This window comes from Bubalus kerabau, chromosome 5 (assembly GCF_029407905.1).
Source record: "Bubalus kerabau isolate K-KA32 ecotype Philippines breed swamp buffalo chromosome 5, PCC_UOA_SB_1v2, whole genome shotgun sequence".
NCBI lineage: Eukaryota > Metazoa > Chordata > Mammalia > Artiodactyla > Bovidae > Bubalus > Bubalus kerabau.
The window spans coordinates 77,641,428-77,660,325 of record NC_073628.1 but is presented as its reverse complement, the minus strand read 5'-3'; the positions used below and the strand labels follow the sequence as shown (position 1 = coordinate 77,660,325).

At 38.2% G+C, this 18,898-nt stretch overlaps 1 protein-coding gene across 2 annotated transcripts in view; it reads left to right on the top strand.

Annotated features, from left to right (window-relative positions):
- The window catches only part of RAB3GAP2 (RAB3 GTPase activating non-catalytic protein subunit 2), a 100,908-nt gene that overhangs the window by 57,908 nt on the left and 24,102 nt on the right, over positions 1 to 18,898 (top strand). For both annotated transcript variants that reach the window (XM_055581924.1, XM_055581925.1), the window contains 11 exons: positions 617 to 696; positions 817 to 906; positions 2,508 to 2,647; positions 4,368 to 4,584; positions 5,139 to 5,282; positions 5,709 to 5,791; positions 6,147 to 6,211; positions 10,120 to 10,210; positions 12,264 to 12,391; positions 14,740 to 14,953; positions 15,283 to 15,380. In XM_055581924.1, the coding sequence (XP_055437899.1) occupies positions 617 to 696; positions 817 to 906; positions 2,508 to 2,647; positions 4,368 to 4,584; positions 5,139 to 5,282; positions 5,709 to 5,791; positions 6,147 to 6,211; positions 10,120 to 10,210; positions 12,264 to 12,391; positions 14,740 to 14,953; positions 15,283 to 15,380 (1,350 nt within the window). The remainder of the gene's footprint in view (positions 1 to 616; positions 697 to 816; positions 907 to 2,507; positions 2,648 to 4,367; positions 4,585 to 5,138; positions 5,283 to 5,708; positions 5,792 to 6,146; positions 6,212 to 10,119; positions 10,211 to 12,263; positions 12,392 to 14,739; positions 14,954 to 15,282; positions 15,381 to 18,898) is intronic.

The window sequence follows — 18,898 nt, the reverse complement described above, 5'->3', positions numbered from 1 at the left end:
AAATAAAAAGTGACTGAAAAAAATATTTTAAAAAGAGGGAAAAGAGCTAGTTCGATATGGATGAGAAATCAATAGCCCTGCTAGAATAAGGCCATTTTAATGTCCTAGTTTCAGAGAATGCAATGGCACCCGACTCCAGTACTCTTGCCTGGAAAATCCCATGGACGGAGGAGCCTGGTAGACTGCAGTCCATGGGGTCGCTAGGAGTCGGACACGACTGTATAGCTTTCAAGTAGACAACCTGAGCGACTTCACTTTCACTTTTCACTTTCATGCATTGGGGAAGGAAATGGCAACCCAATCCAGTGTTCTTGCCTGGAGAATCCCAGGGACGAGGGAGCCTGGTGGGCTGCCGTCTCTGGGGTCGCACAGAGTCAGACACGACTGAAGCGACTTAGCAGCAGCAGCAGCAGCAGCAATGTCCTAGTTTAGATTTTTTAATTGACTACAATTTAAAGAGAGAAATCATGAAGATTATAAACTATTAGTGATTTTACTTTTAAACTGTAGAGTTAAAACTTCTGATTATATTTCTACCCTCTACCTTTTTAAAGTGCATCTCATTTAGAAAGTGTATTTTGTTTATTTGTCATCTTTCAAATGTTCTGTTTTTCAGGGAAGCACGCAACCACTATTATCTCACGTTGCACTTGCAGTGGCAAGTAAACTCACTTCCGCTTTATTTAATGCTGCCAGGTAATGACATCAGTTTAAATAATCTGATTTTCATCTCACTTAGTTTTAACTTGTATTTGGATGGTCTGCACATTAAAACACTGGAATCCTTGGTTTTAGTCTAAATGCTCTTTCTTTCAGTGGTTGGCTTGGTTGGAAGAGCAAGCATGAAGAAGAAGCTTTCCAGAAGCAAAAACCCAAGGTGGAACCAGCTACCCCATTAGCTGTAAGGCAAGTCTGTCGTGCTCCTCTTGCATTTTAGTATTTTTAGAAATGGACTGTTAAATGTATGGTCTTTCCATGTGCTTAGCTGATTTATTGATTTCTTGAGTCTTTGAAGCTCCTATAAGTCATTAATGTGAGACTAATGTTTTCTACCAGAATGTAAACTTCATGAGAAGAGTGGTTCCTATCTGTTTTAATGACACTTGTCTCCCCATCATGTAATAGATGGCTTAGTGTGTGTGTGTGTGTGTGTGTTGGGTGTGTGCTTACAACACTATACACTTAGATATACAGTAGAAATATTGGGTTTTTGATAGCTATTGAACTTCTTTCGGTAAAAAGTTTAGTTTATTGGTAAGCTGTAGAACCTTAAAAAGGACATAGTGATTTCTTAAAAAAATAGTAAAAATGGGATCACATATATTCAAGCATTATGCTTGAATAATGCTGGCTTATGCTTCCTTGCTTGTTCCAGCAGTACTGGGGGATATTTAGTGGATTTGTCAGGTTTTGCAGGGAGAGGGCATGAGTTTTGCTTGATTCTGTTTTTAAATCCTTTTTTATTACTCAATATAAAGTACCACCATGAAGGGAAATAAAAACCTCTCCCCTTTTTTAGATGTTCTTCAACTGAAGAGGTATAACAATTATCTACTGGGGCTTCCCTGGTGGCTCAGAGGTTAAAGCGTCTGCCCGCAATGCGGGAGACCTGGGTTCGATCCCTGGGTCGGGAAGATCCCCTGGAGAAGGAAATGGCAACCCACTCCAGTATTCTTGCCTGGAGAATCCCATGGACGGAGGAGCCTGGTGGGCTACAGTCCACCAGGTTGCAAAGAGTCGGACACGACTGAGCAACTTCACGTCACTTCAAAATGTCTTGGAAGATTATCTTCTAGATTTTTTTCCATCTAACATATCACATCCCCAGTCACCCAAGTATGAAGAAATAAGCCACATGGCCCTATGCATTGCATGGATGTAACAAAGTTTCTGAGTACTTTGTCTCAGGAAGTTTTTTCAAAATGATCTATTCTGGTTCTTTCTCAGTACTTCCTTACTTTTATTTTACCCACAGTTCTAATAGGATTGATTACAGACCAAGAACAGTATACAGATAACTATTTAGAAGAAGGAAAGTTCTTGCTTCAGGCAGTTACACTGATACCAGCAGGATATGCTATCTAGAGAAGAAAGAGAAAAGATTAGAAATAAGAAAAAATAGACAAAGATGCGAGTGTAGGAGCAAAGTATTTTAAAATTAGTTGGTTGTCAGAGTAGTTTCATATGACATATTGCTTAATCAAGCAAAGATATAGTTGTACTTGATACTCTGAAAAAATAAGGTTGTGGGTATTCTGTATCAAATATCTCTGAGATAAGACTTAGGTATTATTATATAATAGAAGAAAGTTCCTTATGTATTTTGTATTATAAAATGTCTGTTGTGATTAGTTAGTAAATTTAACTATTAATCCATACAAAGTTCATATTTCTTTATATTCATGTAAAATCAGATTCAGTCTGTTTTGTTGCTGTATTTCATTATTCTTTTATTCATTTCTAGATTGAACTTTGATTTCTGCTTTCTTTTTTCTTTTAAATATCAGATTTGGGCTTCCAGATTCTAGACGCCATGGTGAAAGTATATGTCTGTCTCCATGTAACACACTGGCAGCAGTAACAGATGATTTTGGCAGAGTTCTTTTGTTGGATGTAGCTAGAGGAATTGCAATACGCATGTGGAAAGGTACTTCTTACAAAAATCCAGGACAAAAGTTAGTTAGCTTTTTACCCCAGTAGATGAACAGTGCTATCCTTCTTCAGCTTCTCATTGATAACAGTGTTTAATTCTTTATGCTTTCTTTCTTTCTTTTTTTAATCATGAACTCAGATCATATCAACAACATTTGACCTGTAGTCCAATGGACACATCCTTTAAGTTTGACCAACTCATAGGTACTTAAAAACTCTTCCTTATGTCCTTCTTTTCAGTTCTCACTGACATTGTCAGTTCCTGAATTCAGTTTCTTGCCCCTGCAAGGTTCATTGCAGTTTGCAGGGCCATGCTTGAATCAAATCTTTCCAAAACTAGAATGCCGGGTTTTTTAGATTCAAGACGGCAAAACCTAGCAAGATTCATTTTTTTAAAATTTGAGTTCCATATCCATATGCCTGGGTCAGTTCATTTAAGTGTCTTGGTAACATTGTCTGTTAGAAGTTACATTTAGTGACAAGCACAGAGCTATGTACAGGATCAGTATGATATCACATGACATCCTCAGGAACTCAGTCTTATTCCATGTAGCTTCCCCATGAAGGTCCAAATGGCTGCTGAAGCTCCAGCCATCTTACATGCATCCCAGGAAGGAAGAAGGGGACAGAAAGACTACCACCTTAATCTACTTTGAAGTTATTTTCAGAAATCTTGCCAAGCTTTTTCTGCAATACATTATTTAGGACTTAGTCACATAGCAAACCTAACTATAAGGGAGACTTAAAAATATATTGGCACATTTTCAACCTGAATAAAATAAATCCTTTTGACTAAGGAGGAGAGGGAATTCATTGTTTGTAATCATCTTTAATATTAACATGTCAGCAGAGACTGTTAGTTAGAAACCACAATTTTGATGCAATCTGGTCTGTTTTTAGCATTGTGAGGAATAATGGATTTGAGAGCATTAAATTTAAACTCTGGACCTGACTGAGGCCACTTTTACCTTCTTGCCAAAGAATTCCTGCAGTGTTTACTTGCCACATGTTTAAATGTCTTTAGAAATAGTTTTCAAGGTAGCAGATACATCATTTCTCCCTGACATGGTGCTTGTCTTCTGAAATAACTTCCAGGGTATGTTCTCAGCAAGACTTTTCCAGAATATATACCAATTGGTCCAGATCCACTCTGGTGATCTGCCGTGTGGCCTGTCCTTCTGCAGCTCGCGCACTCTGTCCTTTTCCTCCCCGTTACTGGGAAGAGAGGGAATAGGAAGGCATGTCAGCTGCATGTTCCTTCTCACAGGCCAGCGTTGCTTCCCGTTGCTCTGCAGCCCATGTCCTCCCTCTTTCTGTGTGCCACCAAGGGACCTGAATTGCAGGAAACCAGTTTGATCTTCTATTTTAATTGGATTTTTACTTTAAATCTGAACCTTAAATTCTCTCCACATTTTTTTAAAGAGAGGGAGGAAGGGATGGAAATCAGGGAACCTTCCATGATAACTGATTTCGTCTTAAAAAAGAAAGTGTGATCAGAACCAACTGTAGCAAACTGACATTTTAACGAGACTTGGCGATTTAGGATTTGTCATAATTATAATTTTTTTCTGTTTAATATATTTCATAATAAAAGAGAATATACGTTTATTGCTTTTCTTGAGCCCCCCTGACTAAAACATTCTGGAGTGCTTCAGAAGGCTCTGCTAAACCTAGATTCCATATCTAAGTGGCTTTCCCTTTCCTCTGTCTCTAAGGGTATCGAGATGCACAGACTGGTTGGATCCAGATTGTAGAGGACCTCCACGAACGAGTCCCAGAAAAGGGAGACTTTTCCCCATTTGGAAGTCCTCAGGGCCCAAGTCGAGTGGCTCAGTTCCTTGTGATCTATGCACCACGGAGGGGCATTTTAGAAGTGTGGAGTACACAGCAGGGCCCTCGAGTTGGCGCTTTCAACGTGGGAAAGTACTGCAGGTAAGCCGCAAACCCTAGCCTTTTCCTGGCTGCAAAAAGAAATGCTTTTGTTCAAGTAAAGCTTCTGTTTAAAGCTACTTAATTAGATTGCAAGTTGGTTGAAAATTAAAATGTCCTTTATTGTGGTTTTTCCCCATGAGTGCCTGCTATGTAATTATGGATTAAGTGTTTAGTAACAAAGGAATCTTACTGAGGAGGCCGTGATACACTACTGAATTAAAGTCAGCTTTGGTGCCCCACTTGTCCCCATCCCTCCTTACACTGTGGAGGCTGGAAAGGAAAGATTCCTTCCGATTCCCTTGGTGATGATACCAAGTCATGTGAGTGCTTTGTTTGCCACTGCGACATCAGCCTGGTTGTGTTTATGTGATTTTCTAGCACATTTTAACAAGGTAGAACCCTGGCAGTTAGGTTCTATTTTACTTTTTTTAAAATATTTATTTGGCTGCCTTGGGGCTTTGTTGTGGCACCCTGGATCTTCATTGCATCACGTGGATCTTTTGTTGCGGCATATAAACTCCGTGGCTTACCATATTGGTTTGTGATTTCCTCAGGCTTCTGTATCCTGGCTATAAAATAATGGGCTTAAATAACATTACTAGTCAGAGTTGGCAGCCCCAGACTTACCAGATCTGCCTAGTTGATCCAGTGTCTGGAAGTGTGAAAACAGTCAGTGTTCCTTTCCACTTAGCATTGAGGTAAGTTGTATCGCGTGCCAGCTTATTATGTCCCTCTACTGACTTTTCCCAGTCCTTTTATACATATATATTAAACTTTTAATTTTAGACTGTAGTATGGCAGATTAACACTGTTGTGATAGTTTCAGGTAGACAGCAAAGGGACTCAGCCATACATATACATGTATCCATTCTTCCCCAAATTCCCCTCCCATCCAGACTGCCACACAACACTGAACAGAGTTCCCTATGGTATACAGTAGGTTCTTGTTGGTTATTCATTTTAAATATAGCTTTGTTTTGTAGCTATTGTTTTATTTCTCTCTAGACTGATCCCTTTAAAGTTAAATAGGAAGCGTAGAAAAGAAAAAGAAATTTGGATGTATCAGAATTAGAAGGAAAACAGCTTCACTTTCTTTAAGAACTTGTTGTATTTTTTTGTTTTAGCGATAAGAAGAGTGAACGAGCCAAGGACATGCACTTAGTGAAGAAACTGGGAACCTTGCTGAAAGCAAAATGTCCCAATCTTGGTAGGTGTCCTTTAATAAAAATGAAGGATACTGTCATGGCATTTTTAAAGTTAATAGAATATTCTAAATGGAGCAAGCAAAACACTTTAGTGCATTTATAAGCTGTTGCAACTCCTTTGTGGAATGAGATGAGGTACAAGTAATCATGTTAAGCTTTTATTGGAATTATTCTGAAGGATGAAGCATGCCATCGAGGGATTATTAAAATTTGTAACAATAAAACAGTAATTTCCAAGAGGACTCAGAAATCCTTCAGACTGACCGATAGTGCAAATACATGTGTTTTTCTTTTAGAATAAAGTTTACCTGTCGTAAAAGTGAACCAAAATCTTATTTTGGTTAATTTTCTTTCTAGATTTGATTGAAACAGAAATAAAGGAATTAATTCTTGATATTAAATACCCTGCAACCAAAAAACAAGTAAGTGTATAAAATAAAAGATCTTTCCTGCCAAGTAACTGTTACATTCCCTTCTTAATAAAATCTGTATTTTCCTATTTCCTTCCAAAAACATGACAGGCCAAAATCCTCTTTCTGTGTTTTTATGCATGTTCATCCTTTTTTTACATCCCCATGCAAAAGTTTCTATTGTCTCTTTTGTCTTTCTTCTTTTTTGATTAAGTAATACTACCATACATGGAAGTATGTGTGTTTTATATACACGAAAACCCATACATAACATATATTCAAATTAATAATAATAAGACAAAGCTGTGTTTGACCACCCACCTTAGGAAACAGGATGTTACCAGGAACTCTGAAGAGCCCTCCCTGCGTGTCCCTCCTCCTCCCATCCCTTCTCCCATTCCTAAAGTAACCAGTGTTTAGAATTTTGTGTTCCTCTTTTGCTTATAGCATTTCTGTATGACTCCTTTAAAACATAGTGATGCATTTTCCACTTCTTTGAACTTGAAGTGAATCGAGTCCTACTCTCTCTTCTTTGTGACCTACTCGATATTCTCTTACCATTGTGTTTCTGGAAGTTCTCTGCATTGCTGCCTGCAGCTAACTCGTGTAATGTATGAATTCCACTCTGTGACTGCCATTTATTTATTCATTGTCTGTGGACATTTACGTTGTTCTCAGTTTTTTGCTGTTACCAACGAGAGTGTGATTATTCTTGTACAGTGTTTCCTGGCGTACAAATGTAAGAATTTCTCTTGAGTTTATACCTTAGAGTGGAATCTCTAGGGTATGAGCTTCTGGCTGGTTGTTGATAAATTACTTCTCAAAATACTTGTACTAATTTACATTCACATTGATACTGTAGAAGAGGCCCTGTTGCTTCTTAGCTTCTCATGGAATAATCAAGACTTGTTGCCTTTTCCAGGCTCCTGGTTGTAATATGGTAGCTCGTTACGTTAACTGCCACTCCTCTTACCCAAATCCCTGCCGCTGCTGCTTGGGTTCTGACATGGCGCGTCGGTCCTCAGGGATGCCTCTGAACTCCGCTTTTAATCAGAACGGAGGGCTAATGACTGCAGTCTCACTCAGATTCCCCGGGGGTGTTGATTCCAGGACCCCCTGTGAATACCTAAATCTGAAGGTGCTCAAGTCCCTTTATAAAACTGTGTGAAGTGACAGTTGCTCAGTTGTGTCCAACTCTTTGTGGCCCCGTGGACTATACAGTCCGTGGAGTTCTCCAGGCCAGAATACTGGAGTGGGTAGCCTTTCCCTTCTCCAGGGCATCTTCCCAACCCAGGGATCGAACCCAGGCCTCCCACATTGCAGGTGGCTTCTTTACCAGCTGAGCCACAAGGGAAGCCCAAGAATACTGGAGTGAATAGCCTATCCCTCCTTCACGGGATCTTCCCGACCCAGGAATTGAACTGGGGTCTCTTGCATTGCAGGCGGATTCTTTACCAACTGAGCTATCAAGGAAGCCCCATAAAATTGTGTAGTATTTGCATATAACCTATGCACATCCTCTTGTATACTTTAAATCCTCTCTAGATTACTTGTAATACCTAACACAGTGTAAGTGCTATGTAAACAGTTGTAAATACAGCGTAAGTGCTGTGTAAATAGTTGCAAGTATGAGGCAAATTCACAGTTGCTTTTAGGAACTTTGTGGAATTTTTTTCTTTCCGAGTATTTTCAGTCCATGGTTGGTTGAATCCGTAAATGAGGAACCAATGGATACAGAGGGCTGATTACACTTGTTTTCTGATTATTTCATGTGTATTAGTCCTAGCTCCCCAGCTTTTTCCTTTTTATATCTTTTAAGCTCCTTCAAATAGGACCTTACCAAATGCATCATTTTCATAATACACAGCATCTGAAATAGTAGGATGATTTAGTGAATACTGGTTTCTTTCTATCCCTCTTATTCTGTTATGGCACTCATTTTCTAAAAACACTATCATTTTATTGTAAAACTGACAGGTTTCTGACTTTTAATTGTGTTTTCCACTCCACTGACAGTACTAATTGGTTCTCATTTTCCTTGGGGCAAATTTTCCATTATTAAATGTGATTCTTTTGACAGAGTGAGCATGTGGAGAGCAGTTTAGAGCTTAGTCTTAGAAAGGGAGGGTCAGAACCCACATAATTTTTCTCATTTTAATACCATCTTTTTTACATCATAGAACAATAAAATCAGGAAACTTTAGAACAGTACAAACTGTTTCCTTAATTTTTTTAATACTACTGAAGTTCGTATGAAGCTGTGAATTTTATAAAAAATACTAAACAACCTAATAGTGAAATTTGTGTATTGTTTTACAACAGTTAAGGGAGGAAAGAAACCAGTTTAGACTTTGAAGACTGAATAGTATTAGTAAGGCAGTGAGCTGCTCACTTGTGTGATAGTAGACACAGCAGAGGCAGATGACATTTTCCTAGGTATTTGCCTTTTTCGATCACTTTCTGTCTTTTTATTTAATACTTTATTCATTTATTTAGCTACTTTGGGTCTTAGTTGCAGCACGTAGGATGTTCGTTTCAGCATTTGGGATCTTTTGTTGTGGTGCACAGGCTCTCTAGTTGTGGCACACAGGCTCTTGTGCTCAGACTTCGTTGCCTGGCAGCCGTTCTTTGTAAGTAAGTAAGTGAAGTCGCTCAGTCGTGTCCGACTCTTTGCGACCCCATGGACTGTAGCCCACCAGACTTCTCTGTCCATGGGGTTCTCTAGGCAAGAATACTGGAGTGTGTTGCCATTCCCTTCTCCAGGGGATCTTCCCGACCCAGGGATCGAACCCGGGTCTCCCGCATTGCAGGCAGCCGTTCTTTGACTGGGGATCAAACCTGTGTTCCCTGCATTGAAAGGCGGATTCCTAACCAGTGGACCACCAGGGAAGTCCCTGGGTCACTTTCTTTATATCCTCCATGCATTTGCGTCATGCTAGGCTGGCCCAACCTCCAGAGCTGCCCTCTCTTTGCACCTGTTTCTCACCCACAGACACACAGAGTTGTTGTTGGATGAAGTCTGTTAATTTGTTATTTGTCTCATGCCACATTCATAGCCTACCTTTTATACTGTTTAATCTCATAATTCAAAATTCAGTTTAACATGCTGATATGAAAGGACTAGTGTGAACTTTAAGTGCTGTGTGTAACCCACTAGTGATTCTGATGGTTGCTCTTTTAGGAGTGAAGTAATGATGAAGATTCTTAAATATCTACTAGTGGGCAGGAAGAGAGTAGGCATGGAGAGGTGGGAAATATATTCATCTAGACTGGCCTGTGGATACAGCCAGCCATGCTCAAGCACAGTAACATAGCAGTAATTAAGTTGCCAGCTTTTATTACTGGCATGACAATGGCAATGTCTGCTTTTCCTTTATGCATATATACTAAACTCTTACCGATGAATAACTTTATCTCTGTCTCGGCCATCCTGTTGAACTTCAGTTGCCTTCCAAGTTGTTTCATTCTCAGTCTGGACTTTTTGTCATGGTACCATATTTGGCATGACATGAAATTGATTACATATTACTTATGATGCAACTTAAGCTCTCAGATGATTAATACATCTTAAAATGGAGTTTCCCTTTGAAACTTGGGGCAGTGAAACCATGGGCATAAATGTAAAATTTAAAAACCAAGATCTTTGCCTTGTAATTACGAAAATTGTTCCTTATCTTTTTTCTAGGCAGCTTCCCTGGTGGCTTAGACGGTAAAAGCATCTGCCTGTAATGTGGGAGACCCGGGTTCAATTTCTGGGTTGGAAAGATACTCTGGAGAAGGCAGTGGCAACCTGCTCCAGTACTCTTGCCTGGAAAATCCCATGGACGAAGGAGCCTGGTAGGCTACAGTCCATGGGGTCTCAAAGAGTCGGACACAACTGAACGACTTCACTTTCTTTCTTTTTTTTCTTTTTCTTCTAGGCATTGGAAAGCATATTGGCAAGCGAACGTTTACCATTTTCCTGCCTTAAAAACATCACTCAGACATTAATGGACACTTTGAAAAATCAAGGTAATAGGGTTTGTTTATGGTCTCACCTCAAATTCTGTAACTCTGACCATAGGAAGTATTAACTATTTATGATGCCGTTCTGTTACCTTGATGTGGTAATATGTATAAGAAACAATGTATAAGAAAGAAGAAAACTTATTTCATACCTTTATCATTGGGGACTTTTAAAATTCCCTGTTCAGTGTAGGCTACTAATCTTTCTCTGAGTATGTTGACTCTCTTTCTTACTGTAAATATTTTTCATTTGAATCCATCTATTATGAGGAAAGATAGAATGATGGGACGTGACTATTGTGATAATAGTTGTAAAGCGTTTTGAAAGCCATTGGCATGTGGGGACAAGATAGCTGGTGGGGAGCAAAAAAGCAACCAGGCTGTCGTGCTGCCATTGTATTTTAACTCTCAGTAATGTTGTTTTGACCATGATAATGATTTTTTTCTCTAAATTCTATGCTTTGATTAATGTTTTGTCAGTGTATGGAATCCATATTTTTTCATCCCCTTCCCTGATGAATGGAACTAGGGTTTCCAGAATCACAGACTATGATTACATGACCAGTTCTGATTGTTTTTTTACTGTTCAGAATATATTTGTCTGGAAAAGAATTACATCTGTAACTGTGGGGTTGTAACTCCATATTCTATCCAGCTGAGCTAGAAAAATTTATTCTGAATTCCTAACATCAGTTAAAAATGTAGTATGTGGTATACTGACTTCATCTAGTTATGATTTTTTGCTTGCTTATTGTGTGAATTATATCTTTATTGAATTTGTTACAATACTGTTTCTGTGTTATGTTTTGGGTTTTTTTTGGCCACAAGGCACATGGGATCTTAGCTCCTTGACCAAAAATCACACCCTCAGTGCCTATGTTGGAAGGGAGAGTCCCAACCCCTGAACTGCCAGGAGGCTTCATATTTAAGCCAGCCTAGAGTGGCTTACTAGATAAAGCGTAATATGCTGTTCCAGGGGACTTCCCTGGTGGTCCAGTGGTTCAGACTCTACTTCCACCACAGGGGGCACTGGTTCAGTTCCCTGGTGGAGGAACTGAGATGCCACATGCTGCATGGTATGACCAAAAAATAAACAGATAAATAAATAATAATGCTGTTGCAGGACAGTAAGCATCCTGATTTTGAAATTTTTTTCTTAACACATGTAAAATTGACTTTTGGCAAATAGAAAACTCCCTTAGTGCATACAACATGTTAGAAATACCTCTTTTAAAAGGTATAGTACACTTCTAAAATCTCCCTATCCCCCTAAGGATTTTTTTAAAACGTCAAAAAATATATTAAAATTTAGCTTGCACTGGGCTAGGAGTAAACCAAACACCATTGTCGGAGTTCTGTAACATCACTAGCTTCAAGTTCTACCCACAAATGAGAGTCCTAAAAATTACAAGTATTGAGTATGCTAAATTTTATTTTGGCTGTGAGCACATAGACAATCTTCCATGTTACTGTATCCCATAACAGAGTCTTGCAGTTTTCAGTGTCTGCCTTTATCATACAGGAATGTACTATGCAGAGAGTGGGTATTTTTCCACATTAACTTTGACAAGAAACCTGACTGATGCGGGTGGAATTCTACTTTTGGTCTCTTTCTCAGCCTCTCTTGAGGATGCCTGTGTTACAGTCCAGTTTCTGGTTGAATTATAGTATCTTTGACCACCGTGATAAGAAGAGCCAGGCAGCTTTCCAATTGTCTTTTCTCAGGGTATGAGAATAATAGACAACATTTGAGTTAGGGACTGAGGGGAGGATATTTTCAAACCTGTTTCCAAAATATTTGTTTAAATTTGAGTACTAGACTAAAATATCTCTGTTTTATTTCTTTCTTTTTCTCCTCCTTTCCCACTATTAGAGCACCTTCATTTAAAAATTTAGACACTTTGCATGATAGAAAAATTATTTTTGCCTTCTTAATTTGTTATATTGAAAATATAGCAATATTATAAAATGGAACATCAAGGAATTATATAAAATTAAGGTATTTTTATCAGTCTGTTAAATATATCTCTTTAATGTATTTTTTCTTTCTACCTTGTAGAGCTTGAGTCTGTTGATGAAGGACTGCTACAATTTTGTGCCAATAAATTGAAATTACTCCATCTTTATGAGTCTGTTAGTCAATTAAATTCCACTGATTTTCATTCAGATACACCATTCTCTGATAATGTAAGTAATCCCATTATTCATTATACAAAATCATCTCTTTGGTTATTTTTTATTTTTTAATTGATAGTAAAGAAGTACAAATATTAAGGGTTTTTTTTTTTTTAATGTGTAAAGGTTTATGTTCTTTACAAGATCCCTGCTGGCTTTCTGTGCCTTGCTCCTAAATTTATGTTATTTAGGCTTGAATATTGAACTTGTTGTTAATCCATTGTCAGTACCTAGAATCATTTGGTTTTCCTTAAGTTCTTTTATAAAATTGCTTCTTACAACTTCTTTTCGACAGGGTTTGCTAATCAAAAATGTGCAATGAACGAAAGTAGCAAATTTTCTATTTCTTTTAAAGAAAATGATTCTAACAAGCAGAAGAGACCAGCTTTTCTGTGTTGTTGTTAGTAAACTCATACTGCTGTTGTTTACTACATAATAGAATACGTTTTGAAGATAGTTCCATCTTACATCAGACTGTTTAAAGTAATTGTAGAAAATGTTCTATGGTTTTATTCTTCAAAATATAAAAAAGTGATAGGACCTTATAATCCTTATTATAGTACAAGTGCAATATTGCTCATTTCTAGGAGAGTATACAAAATTCCTACTTTCTCTGCAGAGAAATAGAATTTCTCTTGATAGAGAACAGAGAGAAATATTGTCCTCTCTTCCCTCAAGTACTGTGTGACCGTGCACAGATTGGTGGCTTCAGTGTCTCATGTCTTTTACTTAGCTAAAGGAAAACCATTAAAGTGACTTTAGTGATTTGTCAAGGCACTGGTAACGCTTTTAAAAAACATATTTGGTACATCTGAAAGCTCATTGAGTTTTAAAACAGTTGCCTATTATTGTAAATACATGTATAGAAATTAACAAATTTTAAACAAAAATGAGAGGTGGCAAATACTGAAAATATTTCCTCTCAGTATTGAAAATAACCTACACAGTCTAACATTTTTTTTTAAATCTTTGGTATTATAGATGAATTTTATAAAGTATTTTATTTATTTATTTTTTTAATTTTATTTTATTTTTAAACTTTACATAACTGTATTAGTTTTGCCAAATATCAAAATGAATCCGCCACAGGTATACATGTGTTCCCCATCCCGAACCCTCCTCCTTCCTCCCTCCCCACTCCATCCCTCTGGGTCGTCCCAGTGCACCAGCCCCAAGCATCCAGTATCGTGCATCGAACCTGGACTGGCAACTCGTTTCATACATGATATTTTACATGTTTCAATGCCATTCTCCCAAATCTTCCCACCCTCTCCCTCTCTCACAGAGTCCATAAGACTGTTCTATACATCAGTGTCTCTTTTGCTGTCTTGTACACAGGGTTATTGTTACCATCTTTCTAAATTCCATATATATGCGTTAGTAGACTGTATTGGTGTTTTTCTTTCTGGCTTACTTCACTCTGTATAATAGGCTCCAGTTTCATTATAAAGTATTTTAATGATCTCTTCATAATACTCTTCTGTGAATGCCATGATAAGTGACAAGGCAACTTTTCAGATTTTGTTCTGCCATTACTTCTCCAATAGTGAAAAATACTTTCAAGCAGCAGAAAAGTTCAGGTTGATTAAGTATACCTATAGGGTGCCTGGGGTGGGAAGATCCCCTGGAGAAGGGAATGGCTACCCACTCCAGTATCCTTGCCTGGAGAATCCCATGGACAGAGGAGCCTGGTGGGCAGCAGTCCATGAGGTCTCAAAGAGGCGGACACAACTGAGCAACTAAACTGCCGCCACCACCAGTGGTAGTATCAGGAGATGTTTCTGCACATCTGATGTGAAAACAGTTTGAAAGGCTGGCAGGTTGTATCTGTTACTTTTTAACCTCTACAACCCTGAGAGCCATAGAGAGGACTTACATGTAGATACAGTGAGGACTGTTGCCCACTGCTTTTATTTTATAGTGTTTGTGCTGCTTACTAAAACAAGTATTAAATCTCAAATAGTTGTTTAGTTTCCTCAGAATCACAAGAGTTGGCAATTAACAACCACTTACATTTTTTTCTGATTAAGCAATAATATATGTTTATTAAAAATCAGACATTTTAGAAGGGTATTGAATAATCTCAAGAAACTTGCTAAGAATGATACTTTCAGTAATATGTAGTGTTTCAAGATTATTTTATTTAAATAGCATCCTACTTATCAATTGAGAGTTACATTTTCAGCAGAGCACACCATAGCTATCACATTAATTAAGAAGTCATTTTTTGCTTATAGTCTTGGATTTTGTTTCAGGTGATAATGACAGATATGGCAGATAATGACAGATAATTGACACATAATGGCAGTCGTAGAAAGAGAAATGGTCTATTGATAACTTCCTTCCTCCCTAAATTTAAGGACTTGGCCGTGTTACTAAGGCTGGATGAAAAAGAACTCTTTAAGCTCCAGGCCTTGTTAGAGAAGTATAAGCAAGAGAACAACAGGACTGCTGTCCGATTTTCTGACGATAAGGATGGTGTGTTGCCTGTGAAAACATTCCTGGAATATTTAGAATATGAGAAAGATGTGGTCAACATAAAGAAGACAAGTGAAGAGGAATATGTGGCTTTGGGTAGGTAGAATGAATGATAAACTACTTTCTGAATCCTCCCTCTTTTTAAATTAACCAAAGAACTGAATGTATGTTTTACAGTCAACGGAAGACTCTCTGGATAGTAGGCACTGTCTTATAAAAGTGGTACTGAATTAAAAAGTATACTTAGGAGACAGTGTGAGACATGTAATGATTTGCTTTCTGCTTTAATCACTTAAACAAACTGAGCCATTGATTTCCCTTCTCTGCTGTTGTTTTGCTCCTCTAGGGATCTAGATTGCAATTCAGGAAGATTTTGAGTTTGGTAAGCAGGCCTTGGTTGACGTGTTTTGTTTTTGTTTTACCAGGCAGTTTCTTTTTTTGGAAGTGTTTATGTGGAGAAAGCTCCACTGAGGAAATGTGTCACACTTTGGAGTCGGCGGGACTTAGCCCCCAGCTGTTGTTGGTAAGGTTTCTTGTTGCTGGATGCTGTTCTTCCTCGTTCATGTCATCAGGAAGTGGCTGTCTCTTTTTTTTTTTTTAACTCTTGTCTAAAGTGTATTATAGAGCATACATGAAAACTTTCTAAAAACGATCAAGGAAATGTATAGTCATGTATTTAATTGAATAATAATATCTGATTTTTCTCATTCTCTGTAAATTATAACCAGCATATTACAAGGTTAGCCTAAAATAAATTTAGAGTCTGTTGTGTATGCATACATTTACAGTGGACTGGGATCATCAGAAAAAAATGTTCATATTAGCCTAAAAAGATCTTATCTAGAGAAGAAAACTGTTTCCTTAAAGCATTATTGAATTATCAGACATTCCCAGACCTTGAATATGTGTTAGGATTTAATCTCTGTGCCATAACAAATATAAATTGAGGAATCATCCAGTGGGAAAACTACAGCACTAAATTTTCACCCTTTCTGAAAAGGGCAAGGGAGTTACCCCACATCACTTGTTCTGCTCTTGATTGCCCCCGACATGTACAGAGATACACACGTGCACACCCTTTATCACATGCCCACTCACATCTCAAGTTTTGGCCAGGATTTGGGCCTTTTACCTCTGTGAACTTGTTGACTATGTTAACATTAGTTTTTATTCATTTGTTTGTGTATTTTTAACTGTGCTGGGTGTTTGCTGCTGCTCACAGGCTCTCTCTAGTTCTGGTGAGCAGGGCCTGCTCTCTAGTTGTGGTGCACAGGCTTCTCATTCTGATGGCTTCTCTTGTTGCGGAGCACAGGCTGTAGGGCACAGGCTTAGTTGCCCCGAGGTACGTGGGATCCTCCTGGACCAGGGATCTAACCCATGTCCCCCTGCATGGGCATGTGAATTCTTTACATAACTGGACCACGATATTGTTTTAATTGAACATGTAAGTCCTTTAAAAATGGATTTTGCCCTACCTCCCTTTGCAGTATAGATGTCAGGAAGTACAGTTAAAGGTGCACATTGCTTGCACATGGTTGTTCATAAGTGCCTTCATTCATAATAGCCAGACACTGAAACCTGCTCCATGCCCTTTAGTGGATAAATGGATAAACACACTGTGGCACATTCTTACCATGGAATACCCCTCAGCAATAAAAAGTAATGAACTATTAGTAGAAGCAGTAGCTTGGATGATAAGGAAAATATGTGAATAGAAAAAAAATTTCAAAAAAGATACATACTGCATGATTCTGTTTTCATAACATTCACAAAATAACACAGTCATAAAGATGGAGAACAGATTAGTGGTTGCCAAGAGTTAGTGGTGAATGTCAGGGAGAAGGGTGTGGCTATAAAGCGTTAACAGGAGGGAGATTTTGTGCCATGGTGGAGTGTCTGCATGGTGACGGTTATGCAGTGCTACACATGATAAAATTGCATGCTGCAAAATGAGTGCCTGTATCACTGGTGAAATTTGAACAAGCTTTATGGATTTCACCAATGGCAGTTTCTTGGTTTTGTGTAAAGATGTTAACATGAGGGAAGACTGCAAGAAGGGCCCACGGACCTCCCTGTGCTCCTTTGTGCCACCAATGAATCTATAATTATTGCAAATTAAAAAGTTTTTAAAAAGGAGATAACTATTACCTATCATTCAAAATTGAGATGCTGAAATAGATGAATATGGTATACTACTTGTTTTCTATTGTGCTTAATCAGTTTCATTTAAATTTTGTTTACATTAAAACTGAGGTCATTATTGTTCAGCTGCTAAGTCATGTCCAACTCTTTGTGACCCATGAACTGCAGCACACCAGATTTCTGTCCTTCACTATCTCCTGGAGCTTGCTCAAACTCATGTTCACCGAATCGGTGATGCCATCCAACCATCTCATCCTCTGTTGCCCCTTTCCCCTCTTGCCCTCAGTCTTTCCCAGCATCAGGGTCTTTTCCAGTGAGCCAGCTGTTCACATCAGGTGGCCAAAGTATTGGAGCTTCAGCTTCAGCACCAGTCCTTCCAATGGGTATTCAGGGTTGATTTCCTTTAGGATTGACTGGTTTGATCTCTGCTGTCCAAGGGACTCTCAAGAGTCTTCTCTAGCACCACAGTTCGAAAGCATCAATTCTTCAGCACTCAGCCTTCTTTGTGGTCCAACTCTTACATCCATACCTGACTATTGGAAAAACCATAGCTTTGACTATATGGACCTTTGTTATCAAAGTGATGTCTCTGTTTTTAATACATTGTCTAGGTTTGTCATAGCTTTTCTTTCATAGCTGCAGTGACTGTCTGCAGTGATTTTGAAGCCCAAGAAAATGAAATCTGACAGTTTCCACCTTTCCCCCTTCTATTTGTGATGAAGTGTTAGGACTGGATGCCGTTATCTTTGTTTTTTGAATGTTGAATTTTAAGTCAGCTTTTTCACTCTCCTCTTTTACCTTTATCAAGAAGCTCTTTAGTTCCTCTTTACTTTCTGCCATTGAGGTGGTACCATCTGCATATTCGAGGTGGTTGATATTTCTCCCAACAATCTTGATTCCAGCTTGTGAGTCATCCAGCCCATCATTTCATATGATGTACTTCATATATAAGTTAAGTAAGCAGGATGGCAATATACACCCTTAATGTACTCCTTTCCCAATGTTGAACCAATCCATTGTTCATGTCCAGTTCTAAGTGTTGCTTCTTATCCTGCATACAAGTTTCTCAGGAGGCAGATAAGGTGGTCTGGTATTCCCATCTCTCAGAATTTTCCACAGTTTGTTATGATCCACACAGTCAAAGGCTTTGGCGAAGTCAATAAAGCAGAAGTAGATGTTTTTCTGGAACTCTCTTGCTTTTTCTGTGATCCAGTGGATGTTGGCAATTTGATCTCTGGCAATTTGATCAAAGGCTGGAAGAAAACAAACCTCACACGTATACCTCAAGCCATATATTAAAAAAATTAAGTCCAATGGAACGTAAATATCAATATGAGATAAAACTACAAAATCTATAGAAGAAAACATCAGAGAAAGCTTAGTTTAGACAAAGGTTTCTTAAGGTAGAAAAAGCATGAACTGTAAAAGAAAAATACTGATAAGTTATGCTTCATGAAATGTCAAAACTTTTGTTTTTTAAGACTGTTAAGAAATTGAAAAGGCAAGTCTCTTTTACACAACATAGATCTGATAAATGCATTGTGTCCAGGTTGTACAAAGAATTTGTACAACTCAGTAATGAGACAATACAGTTTAAAAATGAGCAAAGGATTTGAACAGATACGTCACCAAAACATACATACAAATTGCAAAAAATTACCTGAATGATGTTCAGGAATTAGCCGTTAGGGAAATGCAAAAATAAAACCATGATGGCCTCTGTCCCAGAGAATGACTAAAACTAAAAAGACTGACATATCCGGTGTTGATGAGGATGTAGAGCAATCAGAATGCTCGACACAGATGATGGAAATGCAACTTAATACAACCACCGTAGAAAACAGTTTGAAAGTTTCTTATCAAGTTGGACACAGATTTACCATAAAATCCAGCAGTCTT